The following is a 20,910-nucleotide window of genomic DNA, read 5'->3' as shown; positions in this document are numbered from 1 at the left end:
GTAACATGGACAGGCACCATTATGAAACTTTTGAGAAGTTTGGCAACAATACTTTCCTACTACACCTTGACAATGGGAGAGCGTGAGTATTTCACTAACTGTTAGTGTGTGTCTATGTTAATGTACGCTTCTGTAGTGGTGGCTGGGGTTGTATGCAAAGTGGCTTGACCGACTCTGACTCTGTTCTCATTGTAGATTCGGGCGTCACTCCAAAGATGAGCCTTCTATCCTAACTCCTCTAAAACAGTGTTGCAGGTAAGAATGAGGATGTGATTAAATGTGATGAAATGTTTTTAGAATTGTACTTGTCCTTCGATTGTGTTGTCAGGAAAATAAATAACATACAATTTCACTTTAATATCACAAACTACTGATGTAGCCAAAGATAGAGTTCCTTAGTTTCAAGAAGTGCAAGGAAACACACATAGTTCCAAAGTGCAAAACTCTGCTGTAACCATCTGTCGCTGTGTCCCACTTTTTTCTTCCTATTTTCTTCTGTTATTTCTTCATCCCTAATCACCCCATCTTCCTTTTTCTCCATCACCTCTCCCTGTCATTTCACTCTTTCTCTAGAATCCGTCGATCTACCTGGCTACGCCTCCGTCTGCTTTCTCTGCCTCAGTATCGTCTCAGCGATGTAATGAGGGCCTCGCTCTCCCATGATCCTCTTCATAGTGTGGCTGCACTGCTGTCAGATCCCCACCTCGCTGCTCTCGATCGGCGCTTGAAAACTGTGCTTAAGACTGTTAGTCATTGCCAAAAGAGACGGAGTGAAGATGGGGGTGATGATGAGGTCATTTATGACGACATTATCAACTTGAAAGATATGGTCACACCTGCTGGGTAGGATGGCCTGATCTCTGATAACTGGTGACAAACAGTGTGATTTTAGTTTTTGTAATTTCTTGTTTGCATTCTGTGACAATAATAATTTCTCTCTATGTTAAAATACTGCTTTGACCGTCTTGACCTGTGTTGCTCCATTTCAAAGTCGGCTTACAGATAATGTTAGATGTACTTGTTTCAGTAAAATCCCACAATTTGAGCCCTCGTGCTATTCTTAAGAATTCTATAACTTGGTGTTGTCTTTACTTGTTTCCTTGTTTTTTCAGTGAATATTTACCAATTGTTTTTTTTCCATATTTGAAATATGAATATTTAAAAAACTTTTTATTGACATTGACTGTTTGAAATGTAATGTTCACAATGATGAATGAATTTATCACACTAAAACACAAACTGACTGACAAAAAAAAACAAAAAAGACAACTAAAGAAATTCAACTTATTAAGGAATAATAAATAAATAGTCCTCAGATTCTGACAGTTTTAGCAAAATTGTTATTATTTGGATTTCTACTACATAACACATAAGCTTCTAGGGGACTTCTAGTGTGGTTCAACTGCAGTACAAAACACCAGAAGCACCATCTAAATTTAGAATTGCACCTTCTGATTTTTTTTATGTGAATTGTTTAAAGACCTGTCTTCAACTTGCCCTCTGTGACTGACAACTAGAGTCAAGGATCGTAGCTTTCATCTAGATTCAGTATGTTGATAGACAGAGAGGGTGATCCTTAAATTATGTTCTCGTATGTGAAAATACACCATGAAAGTGAGTGTTATGAAGCAGGTGCACCTGTATGTGTGACTGAGTACTATTCTCACAGCATTTAAAGCGTTCAAGAGCAAGTGTCCCTAATAATTTGTGGTGTAATGCCTTTGTATCTATCTGGATATGAGTACTTAATATCAACCTTTTTTAAGGCAGTAGTTTATGTCACATTGTGAAGTCCTCCTGTAGGTGTGAGTGTACGTCACAGCTAGTTGGGCAGCTGGCTGTCCTCCTTTCCTTTCAGTGGTTCAATCAATAATTTACCTGGCCCGGTCATATTGATTGCACCTACTCCCTTTTCTATCGCCCTCGCTCACTCGCTCACTCGTTCTTTCCACGAAAACTGTTGATGACGAGGAGGTAAAGGAGCTCATTAACAAATGACAGAAAAAGGGAGAGAGGGAGGAGAGAGAGCACTATCATTCTATCAGACAGGTGTTATCGGTCTTTGGAACAACAGCAGGAACAGTGGGACTGCAGTGAAGGTGACTTTCACTGCCTTAAGACGTTGATACACAAAGGACAAGAAACGCCTGAGGAAACTTCTTCAGAAGTTTGCATGGGAATACAGACTCTTCACAAGAGTTTGTTCTGTGTCTGACATTCATTTTTAAGGCCTTTTCTTTATTTCACATTATATTGTCTTTGAAATTGGTCACGATGTCGGGAGCCACCAGTGACCAGCTGCACAGATCAACTTTAACTGTCTATTTGGTGAGTTTGTGTTGTCTTCTTCTTCTCTACTTTTGATTGAGACACATTAATTATAATGTAGTATTTCAAATGGCATTAAGAAATATGATGTGTATTTAAACATGGCCTGGCCAGAGTCACTTGGGTATCTATCAGATTTACATTTACATTTATGCACAAGCGACTTACATTTGAGATGAAGCAACATACAAGCATCAACAAAGCATCAAATACAGCACGAGATCTATAACTGACAAAACATACTAGTAAAAGCAACAATAAATACTAGTAAGAGCAATAAATACTAGTAAAAGCTAATAGCACATATCGCATCAATGGGGTAAATACCTTTAAATTTTCATTGTGTTATAGTTATAGCTGTAGTAACAACTGTTTCTTTTGATGTGTTGCTTTGCATGTATTTCTCTTTGTGTGTGTGTGTGTGTGTGTGTGTGTGTGTGTGTGTGTGTGTTACTGTAGAATCTGATGGAGCACTTCAATCCTGGACTCCAGAAGCTTGTTGCCCTAGGAAACAGCTATGTCAAAGCTTTCCAAGGTGAGTGAGTCTGTGAGTGACTGGTGGGTAAATATGTGGGTGATTGAATGAGTGTGTTCTGTGTATGAGACAGACAGACACAGACATTTCTAATCGTTATTTTGATTATCTTAATTTACACTTTTAATTTTAAATTTACACACAGAAGTATATAGAAGTACATATAACTGCTATTTTTTTCTTTTGATTTTGCTTATGTGTTACAAGAAGATGGATGTTATTCTTTTTGATTTTCAATAAATAACGGTAAAGCCATGTAGGATGGTCTAAATGTTTGGCATGACACAGAAATACAAACTAAATGCACTTAAAGAAGCACTGTAAAAGACATGGCCTTAATTTTATTTGAAAACATTCAAAAATTTTTTACTAACATTATCAACAGAATCTGAAGAAGATGTTCTTCTGATGTCAAAGTCGAGGTTAACAACTAGCTAGTCCTGGCCCACCCTGTTCTGTCTTGTAATACCACTTTGTACCTCAAGAGGTGATAGTCTGATAGTATAGCTTAGACCTCCTGTAGTTTAAGCTGGGACATTTGTGCCAGAGTCATGTAAGCTACATTACACAAGCTGTCTTAGCCCCTTAGTTCAATAAATAAACAAAACAAACTCTGAAAAATGTTCTTATACCTATTTTCTAAACAGCAAAATACAACAGTTGCATACACCTTCTCAATTTAAATTTCTCTAACTAATTTCCTTGTTAACTCATCGTAAAACACAAATCTTTCAAAAAAAGACAGAAACAAAATAAATCTCACAAAAACTGTCTTAGTTAGTATTTCCACTGTTCCATCAATCACCAAAGCCCTTTTGGTTGAAATAAACCCTTAATTCACAGAGTTAGATGTGAAAATATTCTGGCTCTACACTCTCTGACGCCCGACCTCCCTCTCGCTCTTCTCCCGCTTGACACCTCTCCTGTCCCCACCTGAACCCGCAGTGTCTTCTTTGTCCCTGAGTCAGAGTCCTGTCCGGAGCTGCTGTAAATCACCTCTGTATTGAATTCCCTGTCATCAGACAGGTCTCCGTTGGTCTCGGAGGCTGTGTTCAGTCTGGGTCTGGCTGTGATCACTGGGAGGCTGCTGAGCCCAGTTCCATTTTTGTGTCCAGTTGTGGGCCCTCATTTATAAAACAGTGTGTTTGGTCCAAAAAAGACAAAATGCCATGCACCAAAATATAAAATAATCTGCTTACTCACACCTGCAGGTAACTTTCCCTTTATAAATCAAATCTGCGTGAAAATGTGCGCAAGTAGATCAGCCTCATATCCATTCCTCCACACGCCCACATTCAACCCTGAATGGTCAATGCAAAGCACTTTGTTAATGCTGATGCATAGAAATGAGCCTGCTTATGGTGAATCATGGCAACAACAACCGAGAAGAAGACAGACAAAGAAGAATCTTCTGACACAGACATCAAGGTGTTTGTGGGATGAAGGTTAGAGAGCACATATAGTTTGATGGCCGCAGCAGCGGGATCACAAACAAAAGAAAATGTAGCGCGTTTAACAGAATTATATTGTTCCCAAAAAGTGCTTTAGGCAGAAAGGTAAACATTATATACAGCATATTGTTGATCATATCAAACACACGCCTGTCGACTAATTCTTGCTGGTAACTGCTGTTTGCCAGAAATCCCAGAGTGGTTTATAGCCTACTGTATTTGTACCAGGTTGGTGCAGTTCCATCGGGTAGGTTTGCCTGATGCTGGACCCAGGTCGCACATAGATGAGAGAACACGGCTTTTGGGACTCTATATCGCCGTATTACTCAGTAATCATCATAGGCCAGAAAATCTTTGTGGTTCCTGAACAGGATTTCCCTTCTAATCCTTCCATTTAGGTTGTTTTCTGCAGTACCAGTGAATCCATCATGCAGCATTATGCAAAAGCAGTATTTGTGTTTATAGCAATCATACTGATTACTTCACATCTTGCCAAAATGATCGCATCAGTCAGTGGTATCCAACCACCTGGGATATCATTTGAAGATTTAAGTTTGACTGGTGGACATACTTTTTATGTCCATTTTGTTATTCTTGGCCTGGGAAGGTAGTGACTGTTGTCACCGGCTTTATTTCCAAGATGTGCCGGGTGAGTCGAGGTGAGAATGCAGAGTGAGTGTTCACTGCAGCAATTTTACACACAAAAACTATATGAAAACTAAAACTGTATGCACAGTTAGAAGATATTATTAAAAGCTGCTGAAGCTGTGTTCAGCAGTTCTTTAATGCCATTTGATATAACCTTGGATTTCTGCAACCGTTGAACATTTTATTACAGTTACAGTTAAGCCAAGATTTGATTTGACTTATATATATCTTATATATATCTTTTCAAATTGAATGGTGCTTATGGAATATTTATGGCTCACTACAAGCACAAGTAGCCTACAAATAACACTGCTGGTTTTAATGTTTACGATGACATTGATATATAGTTAACTTTAATATTAAGTTAACTTAAATGTGTAAGAGGCATCCTTATATAATCATTGTTAATTCACCAACTTACCATTTGCATTGCCAATTTCCGCAGTCTACAATATATTTGTACGCAAATGTCAGTTTCCCTAAATCTACACACATTTCCTTGTCAAGTGTATTTTTTAATAATTTTATGCTTACAAAGTGGCATAGGCACATTTCACGCTTTTTTTGTGACTATGCAACGGTTATAAACGAGGCCCCTGGCGCCCATTCTGGACAGTCAGCTAATAGGAGCGCTTACCGTAAAACTTCAGTTAATAGCCGAGTCCCAAATAGCCCCCTTTACCGTTTACTGGCCTGGTGTGGGAACACATTATGACAAATAAACGCCTGCCTCAATTTAACGCCTGGTCTAGTTTTTATAGAAGTTCTTTGGATGTATAAAACCTCCTAAACCCCGCGGGGACTGCCTGATATATTAATGTTTAAACATATTATAAATATGTCTGAATGGACATGCTGCACATCGTTAGATCAGTTAGATTCTCCACAATTCAATAGTTCAGTTCATTTAAGGGAAACAACAAGCCCCAAAGTCTAATTCTTATAGATTTACCTGTCTAATCTGCCTGGTAAGAGAGGAAAGAAAAAAAAGTGCTGACTGCTGTTACCTTTGAAGCGCTCGTTAAGTCGGAGTGTGTCTGTTCCTTGATTATTTAATATATTCCTTTAGTCTGTAAGGGTCCACCCATCAAAAGAATCAAAACAGCTTTTCATAAAAATTTATACAAGTTGTGAATCCTGTCATGTGAAGTCCATCGCTCTCTGTCTGCTAACTTCTCTCATCCTGCACCGTGATGTTACTTCAAAAGCTAGATCAAATGAATGATGTGTATTTGATATTATTTGATCATTTTTGATAAAGTATTATTCTGTTTGAAATAAATAAACTGTTTCATAGTAGTTTCAGTTTTGTGCAAAAGGAATCAAAGGCCTGTCCCATATATAGGAAGGGTCAATTCAGTGATTTGGGCTATTATCCAAAGTTTTACGGTAGTTAGCTGCACTGTTAACTGAGATAACTAGATATTGGCAGTTAGCAACACTTGTGACCTGGTATGTGAGATGCTGCCATCTAATTTTATGGAGTATGAATTTGACAGGTCAATTCTTACATATTTTACCTGTAAGTATAAAATATGAAATACACAATCAAATGTGAATTAAAGGACATAATACTGTAGATTCTGTACCTGGATTTTGTTGTCTTAGTTATGGCAAAACATTTGTAGCACTCAAAGTTGTTACCTTGGTTGGCACCAGCACAGTTTATTTAGTGTTTGTAATTGAGCAAAATTGTTTTCCTGAAGCTGTTAGTCACTGGGCTTGTATGGCACGTTGGCTTCATACAGTCATACAGTAAAGTGAGACATTGAGTAGTGAGCCAAAATTAAGTTCATACTTAAAATATGTATATTTCAGTACTGAATTTAAACCTGTTTTTGTCAAAACATGAGGTACCAAAATTTAGAACAGAAGCTTTTGAGTGAGTGCATCCATTCTAGTTGCCTGACTTCACTAATCCTTCCAGCCTACGTTTCATTATCGTGTGTTACATTGGTAATTTGGTGAGCATCATGTATCATTAATGCGCCTCTCTGCCTGATAAAACTAAAGAACAGGCCGTCAGCCACAGGGCAACAAGGCAGCATGGTAAAACTATACCCTCTGACATGGGGCTATTCCTAGACCAAAAACACATATCACATGTCAGCAGTGTGAGGGTTGTGTTCATAATGAATGAAGGCAGAATTGTTTGACCCAATTAGGAGTAGTTTAACCGGCTGTGATGTTCCTCCAAAGCCTGTATGTTTATAATGTTTAGTATTTAAAAATGCTGTTGTGCAATTTTGTGTGTGTGTGCCCTGCAGCCTTAGCTGTTTGCAGTGAGGCCTACTTCAGCGCTGTGGCAAAGATGGGTGACCAGGCCCTTCACACGCTTTCGTCTCGCTCTCTTGGTAGGTGTGTGTGTGTATGTATTTGTATATATGATTGATTAGTCAGTCTTTCTATTGCAGGTTTCACTCTTAATTTGTTGCATTCATTATAGAAACAGATCTGTCTTCTGGAGCTGGCCAAGTGCTCCATCAAGTTAATGTTGAGTCCAATCATACTGACACATCCCATATTAAAATATAAGACACATACTCAGTAACCTTAAAATTACTTCCCTCCACTGCTCTTTTTCATCCTCTCTTGTAAGTCTCTGTGTGTGCTAGTGTGTGTGTTTGTGTATGTACCCAGTTCTGAGTGTTCATATTTTCCACAGGCTTCACTTTCACTCTGAACCTGGGTATGTGGAAAAGCGTTGTTAGTGGTAATTAGCATTAATCTAACCTCTTACCACATACCAGAGTGTGTGGGCCCTTATGCTAGTGCTAGCACTTCATGACACATGTGGTTCTGCTAGGTTGGCTCACTGAGAAGGTCGGGGAGCCACAGCGTGACCAGGGACCCTATTGAGTGACAGCCCCTAAATTATAGATGGGGACAATCTTTCAGCTGCACTGAATTCATTAGCACAACCACGATCAATAACAATAGACAAGACTAGAGGCACCGAAAATATAAAAGGCTTGGCTAACTTTCCACCATCATAGCAGTCCAGCTAGTTAGAGCAAAATAATCTCTAGAAGACTTGAGTGGTGTTGAATTGTGTTAAAGTCATATATCAAATTACTGACATCCCCTCTAAAATATTGTGCCTTTCTTTTGTAGGACATAAATTCACCCAAAATTAGTGATAGCATTAGATAACTGGTAAATCAAAGTGTAACTGGGTATTTTCTATTCTAGAGATGTAAAATGAAAGATTTCACACTCTTTCTTCAATTTTGTTTTTAACATTTTGTTGCAAGTGCAAATAAAAAATATAAAATATATTATAATGTGAAAACATAACATGTAACATTTAGAAATAGTTCAGAACTCCAAACGCATCACATTTGGTTTGTTTTTTATTGTTACTGCAGGTATTTGATGTGTATGTTGATTGGGTCCAGTGTTCCAAGTCTTTTTGTTTTAAACAGGGGATGTCCTGATCCAGATATCGGAAACACAGAGGAGACTCACTGCAGAGATGGAGGGAGTGGTCAGTATATGTCTTTAGTCAACACTCATGTTATTCAAACCAATCTACTCGTTGGCTGGCTAAACCTTAGAGTTGAAGTGTCTTAAAAAGTTCAACAAAGACTTTAAATGCCTAAAATATTTTCTTTGGTTTGTAATTATGCTTGGTGGCAATCAGGACATATTTGAATAAATCAAATAAAAATCATTTCCCAAGTGTTCATCTTGCTAAAACAAGTTGTGGTTTTACTTAAGCCAATTGACTTTTACATTATAAACGTGTAGCAATGACATATAGCAAATGGTAGTGTGCTGATTTTGCTAAATTGCAAAGCCATGGAAAAAAGCTTCTTTTCCATGGCTTTGTTATTTAAGAAATATGTCTAGGGATGTGAATAGAATTAAGCTGAGCTTTACAGAAAGCTTCTGAGAGAAAAGATCCTGCTTGCATTTGCTTGTTTAAAATTCACAGTGCCACTCGAATCTGTGCAGTTGATTGCAGTGGCTTTTAGTAATGTGAATAAGCAGAATGTGGCCTCTGATTAAAAAGCTGAGGATGGACCACATTTGCATATAGATATAGTCAAACAAAATAATCAATCTGGTAATGAAAACTACTGTTTGAACAAGGGGACCGTTTCCATAATGACTTGGCTGCATCACAGGGACATTGTTTTTCTTCCTGCTACAGTTTCGATGGTTCCAGATAGAGGTGTTGCAAGCCATGGAGAAGAATGTAAAGTTGGATGAGGAGTACATTGATGTGAGTTTACAGAGGGGAAAAGCCTTTGTTTTTATATCTACCCTTCTGAGGGCTGAGTTAAGTTGAGAAGTTTGGGGGAAGTGACTGTTTGGTTTAGGATTATGGTTTAGGTTAACAATTAAGCAACTATGCTTTATGTTTGTGTATACTTCATTCTCTGATTTTGAAGTTTTTTGCTGAATAGAAAGAAAAGTCTGAGAGAGTCAGTTAGAGATTCATCGGTATAGTTACTAAAGGAGTTACTATATTAATATGAGATAAAATGTGTCTTTACACATCCTGCACGAGAACTCCACTGCAATTGACCAATAACTTTTCTTTTTGGTTGGACAATCTTAGACTTGTTGATGTGGACAACTTTGCAAGAATAACTAATAAATAATTAATTGCATTTTCATCTACATGAACCTCAAACCCACTTCCTTATCTGCAGAACAGTTACAATACCAGAAATTGATTTAGAGACAGCACCACCCATAATCCAAATGAAGCAAATGTACAGATTTCTTTCTGAGAAGGTCAAATACCTATCTGAGTCTGAATTCTTCTGTTTGGTTAAGTCAGTCAAGACATTTAGGTAGTTAGTCTAAAAAGTGAGATGTCTGTAGAAAAGTCTTGTCAACAATTTCAGGAAAACTTTTCATTATTACATCAGAGTGTTTCTTTTCCTACAGGGTAGTCGCAGAGTGTATGAGCTGGAGGTAAGGAATCAGGCAGAGGCTTTGGAGAAACAACTCAGACGAGGAGCCTACAGAGACTCTCTGGTAGTTACACAAACTTACATACAAACAAACACTACGCAGGTTTACTTACTCTGAGATATACTATATACAATGTACATCCATGCACACACATATGGCCCAATAGGAGTTCTCCTGGACCATTGTATATGTGTCATTTCTCACTCATATTTGTATGTGAGCATGCTTCCCTGTGTGTGTTTTTTAGGAGAACAGTGAGTACATGCTGTACCTGAGGCAGAGCCAGCAGGAGATCCTGAAGGAGGAGGAGAGGAGGTATCGCTTTTTGGCAGAGAAACACTGTGGCCTCACCCAGTCACTGCTCTTCCTTATAAACAAGGTATTAAACACACACACACAGTCCAGCCCCACACAATAACTGGGCAGGGCAGATCAACCTGCCCCCTCCTGTGGCATGTCTTGAAAAGTGAAATGAGCACATTAGTGAGCTAACTTTGGGCCACTAAAAAGCTTGCTTAGTTTCAAATGGTTACCTGTGTTGCAAGGCTAAGATGCACCATGGCCAGCTAAATCCATTCTACTTGATCAAAAAGTAAGCAGACAATTACTCAAAATTGCAAACTAATGACCAGAATATGAATGAGAAATTTACTACAAAACGTCTACCTCATTATCCTTTCGAAATAAGGAGACTTTACCTCAGATACAGGCGTTGCAAGTTGCAAGCATTCAGTTGATTAGGGCTAAATTAAGGGAACTGTAGATGTTTTGTAAAAATATGATCTGAATATTAATAGCTAAAGTTACCTTTTACAATAATATAAATAACACAACATACCATAATTTTCATAACGTTATGATCATGTAATATTACTTTTGACAGTCCATTGCCAGGTGACGCTGCGGGTTAGCTTACATCATACTTACTCACATAGACATCGTTTCTGTAACACTTACATGTTTTCTTTCACCCAACAGGGCCAAGACATTGGGCTTCACTACATTTTTATTCCACCCATGTGATAACATGTTAATTGCTTGATTATCTGATGAAATTCACGTCTCAGTGTCTCACTTATTGAAGCGTATCTATTTGTTTTGTTTCTGCCTGATCAGGTTGAGATTTAATGAGGTGCTCACCTCTCATCTGTTTTCAGACTGGTACGTCTCTCCAGCTAAAAGCAGATGGATGGAAGGAGAAAGTGAATGACACCAGAGGGTCCAGACCTCTTACTCCCACACATTTGGACCAAGAGGCACAGGTACCAATGTGTTGTCGCGAATTTGCATCACACCTCTTCCTTGCAGACTGCAAGCCAAGATAGCACATGGATTCCCCCAATGCCTGTTGGTGCATATTCGTTACGTACCTAGGAACCTTTTGCAAGCCCTGGTTTCTCGTTTATGCCTGTTGTCGCTAATTTGCATCATACCTACACATACCTGAATTTATATCTTTTCTGTGTTCTATGGACAAATTAACAATCTTCACTTAATTTAACATCAGCTTGAAAGCAAATGAAAATACAACTAATTTTTTTTATTTTTTTATTGTAAAAAATTTCAGGCGTTAAGGGGTTAATGTGAACATTATACTAAATTAATTTGTATTCTGAGCACCTGACAGCCTGCAAGAAGTTATGCCTGCTTGGGATGCTGCACCAGTGTCTGTATATGGCCTCAGTAACATGATTTGTAAAAAAAACTGCACACTCTGTCAATCAAACAGGGGCCAGGTCCTTTGTTCTTATTAAGCTGAGAGAACAGGCCGTTATTTGAGCATAGTCCTTCATGAAGCACAGTCCTTTACATCCATTTCCCATGTTTACTTCTTTTATCAGTATACTACTTTGTTATATTTTAGTAAGAAGCATTTACTTAATGACTGATACAAATATTTGTAGTTATAACGACAGCAAGTTAGTGTGGTGGTTTATGTTGAGAGAGAATTTATTTTGTTTCTGACCAGCTGCGAGGTTCTGTGAGCTCCCTGCTGCAGACAGTAGCCCGAGATGAAGATATGTCCTGGGCCAGGAGGGAGCAGCAGGCACTGGGCAGAGTACCCTCTAGAGGTGGGAGGAAGGCTGAACTTTGTGAAAGATATAATTGTTGTAAATTAATGTGGTTACATTCTGACATTTGAAGCCAAACAAGATCAGCAGTATTTTTCCTTTACAGCATCACAGCCAGTAGATACTGTTCAGTACATTTGCATTAAGTTAAAACAATGTGGCTCTTGGATTGATGTCTAGTAATGATAAGAATAATGAGTAAATGATTTATTATTATTTTTCTGGGATATGGATTAATTTATGAATACCCAAAATAGTCCCTTCTCCCACACTTGTCTTTGAAATTGTTTTTTAATGGTGTGTTAAGCATAAGGCATCTCTCTCTCTCTCTCTCTCTGTCTCTCTCTCTCCATCCTATTCGTCTTTTCCACTCTGTTCCTCCTCCACTTTATATCCCCCCTCCAGCGCCGTCTCCCCTCCCCAGCCGCTCTCGCTCCAGCTCAGTGGGGGAATCTCTGGGTCTGGGTGGAGGGAGAGCCATGAGAGCCCTGGTGTCTCACCCGTCCTCATCCAACCCAAAGCTTCTACCTTTCAACAGGGGAGAGACTGTCACCGTACTGGTCCAGGAGCCGCGCAACGGCTGGCTGTATGGACGCACTGATAGTAGCCTGCGGTGGGTAGCTGAGATTGAAGATGTCTGTGTATACATGCAGGTTTAGGAGCAAAAGACGAATGCTTTTAAAGTGTTTTAACGTGGAAATTAAACAATCTGTGATATTTATGTCTGTCAGCAGCCAGATTGAACTGCAACTGATAAATCTCTTAGAAATTCTTAGTCTTGTTCTTCCTCCTTGTACAACTGATTGTACATTGTGATTAAAGTCACAACAGCTATCTTATACATGATACAAAAGAAAATGTAATGGGAATTGTAACAATTATCAGATGGCCTTGGAATATTGAATGGGTGGTTTTCAAAGAATAGGAGTGTTTTGAGAAGAGAAATCCCAGCAAATTTAATGTAAAGTCAAAGATGTACAAGCTATTAATTTGGCAAGAGCACAAAATATTATTGTAAAATAAAATACTAGTATGACATATGAAAAATACGATGTAATTAAAATATACTATACTCCTGTTACAAGGACAAGATCATTTATAGAGACGTAATTGTTTTGTGTGCTGTTTTCTCATTTGTCTTATTTCCTTCAGTCAGGGCTGGTTCCCTGCTGCTTATGTGGCCCCCGTTGAAGACTTCTCCAACACTTTAGCAACAAGGTAAGAATTACTTTTGTTCTGCACAGTAAGTTTAGATGTAGGAAAACAATCCACCTCCTTAATTTAGAGGCCAACATTTCTGCCTGTTACAGCGGATAAAGAAATAAAAATGTGACAGATTTCAGAATGACACGTTGACCTTGGATTTAGAGAGACCCTCTCCTGGAAAACTGGATCTACTCACAGTTGTTGACCAGCATAAAAAGTGTCCTCAAACAAGAGACAGAATACCTAACCTTTTTAGTAGCACTCTTTTGCAGCTCCTAAACTTTGCCTTGATGCCAAACACCAAGAGAAAAAAGAGGGAAGGGATCACGACACAGTATATCTGTACTAATGCTGTACTTGTTCCAAAAATGGATTTTTACATTGCTGCTCATATAGGCTTGTGGAACATACCCAGCCCAAAAGTGAGAAAGGATTATCTTTCACCAAAATATTCCAGGTTACTGTCCTGTTTTGAATCACTAAAAGTGCCTGTATGTGTTCCTTTTTTACCTCTCAGTGGTGGTTCTCTAAGAAGCCACAGTATGAACAATCTGCTGGACCCCACTGACACCTACACTGACCATACGCAGAGCAAGAGCTATGGAGATGTCCCGCCACCAGCAACACCCAACCGCAGAGCCTCTGTAGACTTCCGTCCGATCTCTCCTCTACCTGAGAGGAAGCTGGAGCCAGCCGTGGAGACAAAGCCCAGTCAGACTAAGAGCTACAATGAACACCCACCTCCACCTCCTCCCCCGCCACCTCCTCCTCCCCCAAGTCAGAATCCTAGAAGCGCCTCTGCAGATTTTCCACCAATCTCTCCCCTCCCTGACAGGAACGGTGAATCTGCATCTGATGTCCAGGTACCAGAGGTTTAATTCTGAAAATAATTTACTCTCAAAGATGGCAAAACTTTTTTTTTCTTCTTTTCCATTTACTGTAAAGTAATCCTGGTACACTAATCCTACTTTGGTTTTGGCAATCCTTTCTGTTCTTAGGCGTTATCACCCCATGGGCCACCTGAAAACCCACTGTTTCCCAGGTAATATTTAGTGTGCATAGGTTGACAGAAAAAGACGTTTGGTGTCTGAATTCCAGTACCTTTCTGACATTGTATTGGCACATGTGTCAGGAATGCAAAGAGTAGTGGATTTGTGCTTGGGCGGCACACTGATGCAGTGGTTAGCACTGTCGCTTCACTGCAAGAAGGTCGCGGGTTCAAACCCCGGTTGCCCCAGCCTTTCTGTGTGGAGTTTGCATGTTGTCTGCGTGGGTTCTCTCCAGGTGCTCCGGCTTCCTCCCATGTCCAAAGACTAGGTTAATTGGTGTCTCCAAAATTGTCCTGAGGTGTGGATGTGAGTGTGAGTGGTTGTCTGTCTATGCGTGGCCCTGCGATGGACTGGCGACTTGTCCAGGGTGTGCCCCGCCTTTCAGATAAGCGGTTGACGATGGATGCATGGATTTGTGCTCGTAGCAGTTGTCTGGGTTTCAGTGGACATGCATGTGCTGTTTCACAGGATGTTCCACCTGAACAAAAATACAGTTTTTAGATTCTAGATATTGGATCATTAACACAAATGTAAAGTGATCATGTTTAAAGTGCAGGTGCATGTATTGTGTAATTTTTTTTGTGGTTCTCGCTATGCATATGGCAAATTTTAGCAACATGTTGTACTGCAGACTGAAGCATGAATCCAAAAAAAAATCATCATCAGTGTCAGCCTCAAATAATGGGTTGATCCCTAATTCCAACCACAAATGGTTTAACCATCGAATTTGAGCTTCAGAAAAACAATGTCAATGTCAAAATTTACCATCCTCTGCCTGGAGTCTGGTGTTAGTTTGCCAATCTGGGATGTGTGCATGTGGTTCAATTGTGTTGTCAGAAAGCAGTTGAGCATGTGAGGTATTGAGTTACATTTTTTGTCATCCTCTTGTTTCAGAGGCACAAACCCATTCGCTACTGTGAAGCTTCGCCCCACGACGACCAATGACAGATCTGCTCCTCGTATCCCCTGATCCGTCAGCACTCATGCAGTAACTGCCAGAGGCTGCCAGATCAGGTTGTGGAGGATAGACAATTTTGTTTTAGGATAATGTAATGTCATCTCTGAAATTGAAGGCTTTGAGGGCCAGAGATTCAGAGGAAGGTTTGGTGAGTTTTTTTGTACATTGTTAGTTAAGATGAGTTATTTCTTGTACCAAAAGCAAAGTGATATTGTAGTACATCAATAATACAATAATTTAATATCAAAACCATACACTTTTACGATAGTTGGTTTATCAACTCTTTGTACAGTATTTAAGTTTTTATATAGATAAGTTTGTTTGTCTCTTATAGTAAAATATTAAATGAATAGTTAGACATTTTGTGAAATGTGCTTACTCTAGAGTCAGATGAGAGGATTGATACCACTCATCTGTCTGCTACTTACTTAGCTTAGCGTAAAGACTGGAAACCAGGGTAAACAGCCAGATACCAGCACCTTTTTTGTTTTTGTTACCTCTGAACAGAGCCATTCTAGCTGTTTTCCCCTATTTCCACTCTTCATTCTAAGCTACCTGGTTGCTCACGCCAGAAGCAGATCAAAAAAAAATGTAAGTCTTTCAAATAGGACTTGGGTCACTTTTATGTTTAATCCTAAATACACCACGATGCACATCAGCTCTCCCACATGACAGTAATAGTTTTTCATCAAGGCAGCAGCTTTTCACCACACCCCGTCTTAATCATCTTCACTGTGGTTGACATGTATTGCAGTGTTCAGCGTATTATGTTTTGTGAGTTTAATGTTTTGTGTCCGCTGTGAGTAACAATAAGTAAAGAGACAGTTATTACTCAAGTTTTTTTTATTATCATTTCTTACTCAGATCTTGTCTCTCTTCACAGCTCTCCTTATATATCATTGTATTTACTACATCATCTGATTGGAGGGAGGGAGTGAGGAGGAGGGATAGTGGAGAGGAGGTGAAGTGAGGGAAGGTGGACGAGGAAGAGGAGTGGGAGGAAAGTGCACTGATATGTGAACATCTAGAAGTAAAACCAATGAGACAAAATGCACAACCTGAAATACGCAAAGGAAGGAAATTAAGATTTAAGAAGTCTTTATAACATCTACACCATCTACAGCACTGGTACCATCTGTTTTGAGACCACACTATCTCCATGAAATCAAGAAGCAGTCTGAAACTCATACAGCATGTGTGATTAAATATATATAAAAAATGAAAAATGAAACTGGTAATTGTTATGCCTGTATTTTCCTCCTCATGGTTACTCCCTGTTGGCCTGCGTTTGTAATGTTTTGTAGAGAGCAGGCCTGGTCTGACTCCACGTGCGGGGTCCCGAGGAAGGTGAGAGGAGTTTTAAGGTGGCAGTTACAAAATATGAATGCAGGAACGAAGAGGAGGAGGAGGAAGAAGATGGGGGGTGTTCAGCTATCCCCTACTCATGCACCAAGCCTTCGAACTCTGAAAAAGACAAATGAAAATATTTGCACAAATGATGAGACAAACTCTACTGGCCTAGTGCTTAAAGGATAAGGCTGGCAGTAGTCTATATTTCCTTGTTTTCAACCAATCCAATGAAAATACCAACAATGAGTATTGTCTGTGTAACCATAGCCTGACATTATTATTCCTCTCTGCTGTAGAGCTTCATTATTGTCCAAAAACTCAGTGAGACACCCCATTGCATTGGATGAAATGTTCCTTCATTCCCATGACCACACACGTATTTTTATTGACTGACTGACTGAATTGACTGACCGATTAATGGTTGTTGCTTTTGTTTTTTTAACATAAAAACTACAGAATAATATATGTCTAATAATTTAAAACAAGAATGAGTTGAGTATACCAAGCCTAAATCCTTGACCTGCTTGACCTTCTGTGAACACCTAAACCTCACCAGAGGAGCTAACATATATAATGGTGTTTTTTAAAATCCAATCCAATTTATTTCAAACCCGAGCCTGAAAAAAATCATAAACAAATGAGTCAGTTTTTACTTTTAGGTTGTGTAAAATATATCCCACCTTCCACTGTTTTAACTTAAAGCTTAGCTCTTCAAAGTGCATATTGGTTGCTACCAGATGCTGTTTTGCTACAGAGGTAAACAAGCAGCAACATCAGCTCTGCAAACAGGAAGCAATAGTGATAAATGTTGGTATAATATTGCGAAAAGCCCCACATATAGCACCTCAAATCCATGTAAGATTTCTCACAAAGGTTGGATGTGCTACAGTAGCCCACCTTTGGTCTACACAAAGCTAGATGCTGCTGATAAAGAGTGGAATGGCTCTGTCATGTTTCCCCAGAGGTTAATAATAAAATCTCCCAGTTGCAGTACCCTGTGGATGCCAATAGGTGTCAGAACTGAGCTGAGGGTCCTTGTTGATCTGTTTAGAGCACTAGGAACAAAGGCTGAGGTGTCAGCACAGATGTTTGATGAATGTGTTATAGAAATGTTGGTATAATTTTGTGAAAAATCCTACGCATAGCACCTAACATCGAGGTCACATTTCTCACTGAGGTAGGATGTGCAACGCTGCAGCAACCCACCTTTAGCCTACATGCTAAACTGTATACTCCCCACACTCTACCTACTCTTCTTTCTTTATAATAAACTTTGTTATACTTTGCAATGTTCCTCCATTCTCTCACCGTCAATGCCGATCTTGCCATCTCCATCTTTGTCTGCGGCTTTGAGGAATGCTTTTGTCTCAGCGTCAGTCAGATCTCTGCCTTCCTGGGAAAAGCCCTTCAGTACAAACCTGAGAACAGTACAGGGTGTTGCAGAAAAGGAACACTGTGGGACAGCACTAATGAACACATGTCACTGTGCAAGACATAGACTTCATACAGAATGCAGTTTATTGGGAAGGCCTAGACTTCTTTTTGTGTATTTGTGAGTCCGTGTGAGTTCCTCACTTGAGCTCTTCCTCCTCTATGAAGCCGCTACCGTCCACATCCAGAACCTGGAAGACCTTCTTGACGTTTTCGGCTGACATGGCCTTCATTCCAACCATTTCAAAGAACTTTTTAGGGTCGAATGTTTCCGCTACAACAGACAAGACAGAAGGTACAGACTAAACCATCAAAAGGTTCTGAGTTCTACCTTTATATTAGCCAGTTTGAACTGTTTTGGAAATTAAAATTGTATAATCAGCTTAAGAAGGCATGAAGAATTCTATCACAGCCAGTTGTTCAATAGCTTGTGAAACTGTGTGAAGTGATACAACACAATAGTTTGAAAAGATGAAAATGCGTGTGGACCCTACAACTGTTACAGACCTGCAAAGGCATCAAGAGCTTTCTTGATCTCCTCAGCTTTCAGCAGATCTGTCATCGCCATTTTGTCAGCTGGTTAGAGGGACAAAGAGGACAGAAAAGGTACAAACTGAGGAATGAAAGAACATTATGTCAAAGAGTTCAGTGCAGACAACAGCTGAAATGGAAGTACAAGAGTGGAGGGGATTCGGTACAAACATTTTAAAACTGTTTAAGCATTATGGGTGCATGTGTACAAGAATGTGTGGGTTTTTAGAAAATTAACAAAATTTCTGTGCTGGAGATGCTTAAGGACTAGAGGATAGGAAGTTAATATAGTCTGTTCGTAAACAAAGAGGATTTTGACCCTGGTGGACCTGGTAGAATTACATCCAGGCATTCAAAGACGGCCTCTGTGGAACTTGGCACAAGAGGGGAGATGATCCAAGGCCATAATTCAGAATTTAAGATGTGGACATAAATACAGTCTGGCATACACTAATGGGACATAAATACACTCACTGGCCACTTTATTAGGTACACCTTGCTAGCGCCTGGTCGGACCCCCTTTTGCCTTCAGAACTCAATCCTTCGTGGCATACTTTCAACAAGGTGTTGGAAACATTCCTGAAAGACTTTGGTTCATATTGACATGAAAGCATCACGCAGGTTGTCTGCTGCACATCCATGATGCGAATCTCCCGTTCCACCAGTCCCAAAGCTGCTCTGTTGGATTGAGAGCTGGTGTCTGTGGATACTGTATTGGAGTACACTGAACTCATTGTCAGGTTCAAGAAACCAGTTTGAGATGATTTGAGCTATGTGATGTGGTGCGTTACCCTGCTGGAAGTTGCCATCAGAAGATGGGTACGCTGGGGTCATCTCAATTTTACTCCTGCATCCTTTCACTCTGCTCATTGCACTATTGTCTCAATCTGTCTATATTGTTTTTGTTTATAGTGTGTGTATATATGTGTTCTCTATTCTGTAGCCTGTGTGTGATTTTATTATTGTCTTATTATTGCATTGTAAGTAAGCACATCATGAGCAATGTACAATCCTGAGTGAAATTCCTCGTGTGTGGGCACATGCCTGGCAAATAAAGCTTATTCTGATGAGTCTGAACAACACTCAGGTATGCTGTTGCGTTTAAACAATGCTTCATTGGTACTAAGGGGCCAAAAGTGTTCCGAGAAAATATCCCCCTCACCATTACACCACGACCAGCAGCCTGAACCGTTGATACAAGGCAAGATGGATGCATGCTTTCATGTTGTTTACTCCAAATTCTGACTCTACCTGACTTTACACAGCTGAAATCGATACTCATTAAAATAGGCAACGTTTTTCCAATCTTCTATTGGCCAATTTTGGTGAGCCTGTGTGAATTGTAGCCTTAGTTTCCTGTGCTTAGATGACAGGAGTGGCACCCGGTGTGGTCTTTTGCTGTTGTAGCCCATCTGCTTCAAGGTTCAACATGTTTTTCGACATACTGTGGTTGTACAGAGTGGTTATTTGAGATACTAGTGCCTTTCTGTCATCTCAAATCAGTTTGACCATTCTCCTCTGACATCAACAAGGCATTTTCATCCACCTACCGCCGCTCACTGGATATTTTCTCTTTTTCGAACCATTCTCTGTAAACCCTAGAGATGGTTGTGCATGAAAATCCCAGTGGACCAGCAGTTTCTGAACTCAGACCAGCCCGCCTGGCACCAACAACCAGGCCACTTTCAAATTCACTTCAGATCTCCCAGTTGCAGTACACTTTTATTACCCTGCGGATATCAATAGCTGTCAGAACTGAGCTGAATGCTCTCAGGGTCCTTGTTTATCTGAGCACAGGGAACACATGTTGAGTTCTCAGCGCAGATGTTTGATGGATATGTTTGTGTCTACAAGAGAACGGAGCTCCCTTGTGTAAGTTATCGTTGTGGGAGTGTTAGTGTCAGTGTGTTTCTTATGCCACATAGTGACCTTGTGAGGATATGAGACTTGCAGAGCTCCAGCAGAGTAGTTTTGATAGTCCCTCTGCAGGTTGCACTGTCTTGACCCTAACAAAATGTTTACCCTCCCTGACCAAAGGACACAGTGACTGATAAAAACAGATACATAGTCATCCTCTTCCTTTCTGTCCAATCAGTGTCTACTCAACTTTCTCTCCACCTATTTTTGGCAGCAAAATCAAATTAGTTAGTATCTATTTGTGGTTTTTGAGAAGTCTTAAGATGTGCAAACGTTTTCTCATTTATAAGATAATGTCTTACAAATAAATTTTTCTTTATAACAACACAACCATTGGTGAAAAAGGTGTATTTTGGGAGTCACACGCGTTCATTTTTGGTCTAGAATCGGAAATGTCGCCAGCTAAAGATGTGTCAGGTTATCGTTTTTTGGTTTGTTTAAGACAGAAAAGTCATTTGGATACATAATTTCACCTCTTATCTGTCAACAAAAAACCTTGACAGAC

General features: G+C 39.7%; 3 protein-coding genes across 6 annotated transcripts in view; 2 read left to right on the top strand and 1 right to left on the bottom strand.

The window, feature by feature from the left end:
- LOC119898636 (extracellular serine/threonine protein kinase FAM20C-like) overlaps positions 1–1,323 on the top strand; it is a 35,269-nt gene extending 33,946 nt beyond the window's left edge. For both annotated transcript variants that reach the window (XM_038712801.1, XM_038712800.1), the window contains exons 9-11: positions 1–82; positions 196–255; positions 574–1,323. In XM_038712801.1, coding sequence (XP_038568729.1) covers positions 1–82; positions 196–255; positions 574–847 — 416 coding nt within the window. In that variant the 3' untranslated portion in view covers positions 848–1,323. The remainder of the gene's footprint in view (positions 83–195; positions 256–573) is intronic.
- Positions 1,324–1,866: 543 nt separating this feature from the next.
- On the top strand, positions 1,867–15,750 carry baiap2l2b (BAR/IMD domain containing adaptor protein 2 like 2b). Its single transcript, XM_038712802.1, has 14 exons — positions 1,867–2,328; positions 2,788–2,863; positions 7,230–7,316; positions 8,388–8,449; positions 9,119–9,190; positions 9,865–9,954; positions 10,139–10,270; positions 11,049–11,153; positions 11,861–11,963; positions 12,369–12,576; positions 13,116–13,181; positions 13,687–14,032; positions 14,168–14,211; positions 15,113–15,750. The coding sequence occupies exons 1-14, from the start codon at positions 2,275–2,277 to the stop codon at positions 15,186–15,188; spliced, it is 1,521 nt and encodes a 506-aa protein (XP_038568730.1). The 5' UTR covers positions 1,867–2,274; the 3' UTR covers positions 15,189–15,750.
- Positions 15,751–16,001: 251 nt separating this feature from the next.
- pvalb7 (parvalbumin 7) overlaps positions 16,002–20,910 on the bottom strand; it is a 45,160-nt gene continuing 40,251 nt past the window's right edge. For all 3 annotated transcript variants that reach the window (XM_038712804.1, XM_038712807.1, XM_038712805.1), the window contains exons 2-5: positions 18,465–18,533; positions 18,102–18,231; positions 17,835–17,944; positions 16,002–16,640 (exon numbers count right to left, since the gene is read on the bottom strand). In XM_038712804.1, coding sequence (XP_038568732.1) covers positions 16,615–16,640; positions 17,835–17,944; positions 18,102–18,231; positions 18,465–18,525 — 327 coding nt within the window. In that variant the 5' untranslated portion in view covers positions 18,526–18,533 and the 3' untranslated portion in view covers positions 16,002–16,614. The remainder of the gene's footprint in view (positions 16,641–17,834; positions 17,945–18,101; positions 18,232–18,464; positions 18,534–20,910) is intronic.

Source organism: Micropterus salmoides, unplaced genomic scaffold, assembly GCF_014851395.1.
Source record: "Micropterus salmoides isolate LMB-PRFRI ecotype aquatic unplaced genomic scaffold, ASM1485139v1 Ms_hic_scaffold_12, whole genome shotgun sequence".
Classification (NCBI taxonomy): domain Eukaryota; kingdom Metazoa; phylum Chordata; class Actinopteri; order Centrarchiformes; family Centrarchidae; genus Micropterus; species Micropterus salmoides.
This window is presented reverse-complemented; position numbering and strand designations above follow the sequence as displayed.

Bases quoted from the DNA above. Each gene is read 5' to 3' on its own strand.
- baiap2l2b (XM_038712802.1), top strand. From the start codon at position 2,275: ATGTCGGGAGCCACCAGTGACCAGCTGCACAGATCAACTTTAACTGTC. The intron at 7,317-8,387 runs GTAGGTGTGTGT...TGTTTTAAACAG, and splicing joins GCTTTCGTCTCGCTCTCTTG to GGGATGTCCTGATCCAGATA. The intron at 11,154-11,860 runs GTACCAATGTGT...GTTTCTGACCAG, and splicing joins ATTTGGACCAAGAGGCACAG to CTGCGAGGTTCTGTGAGCTC.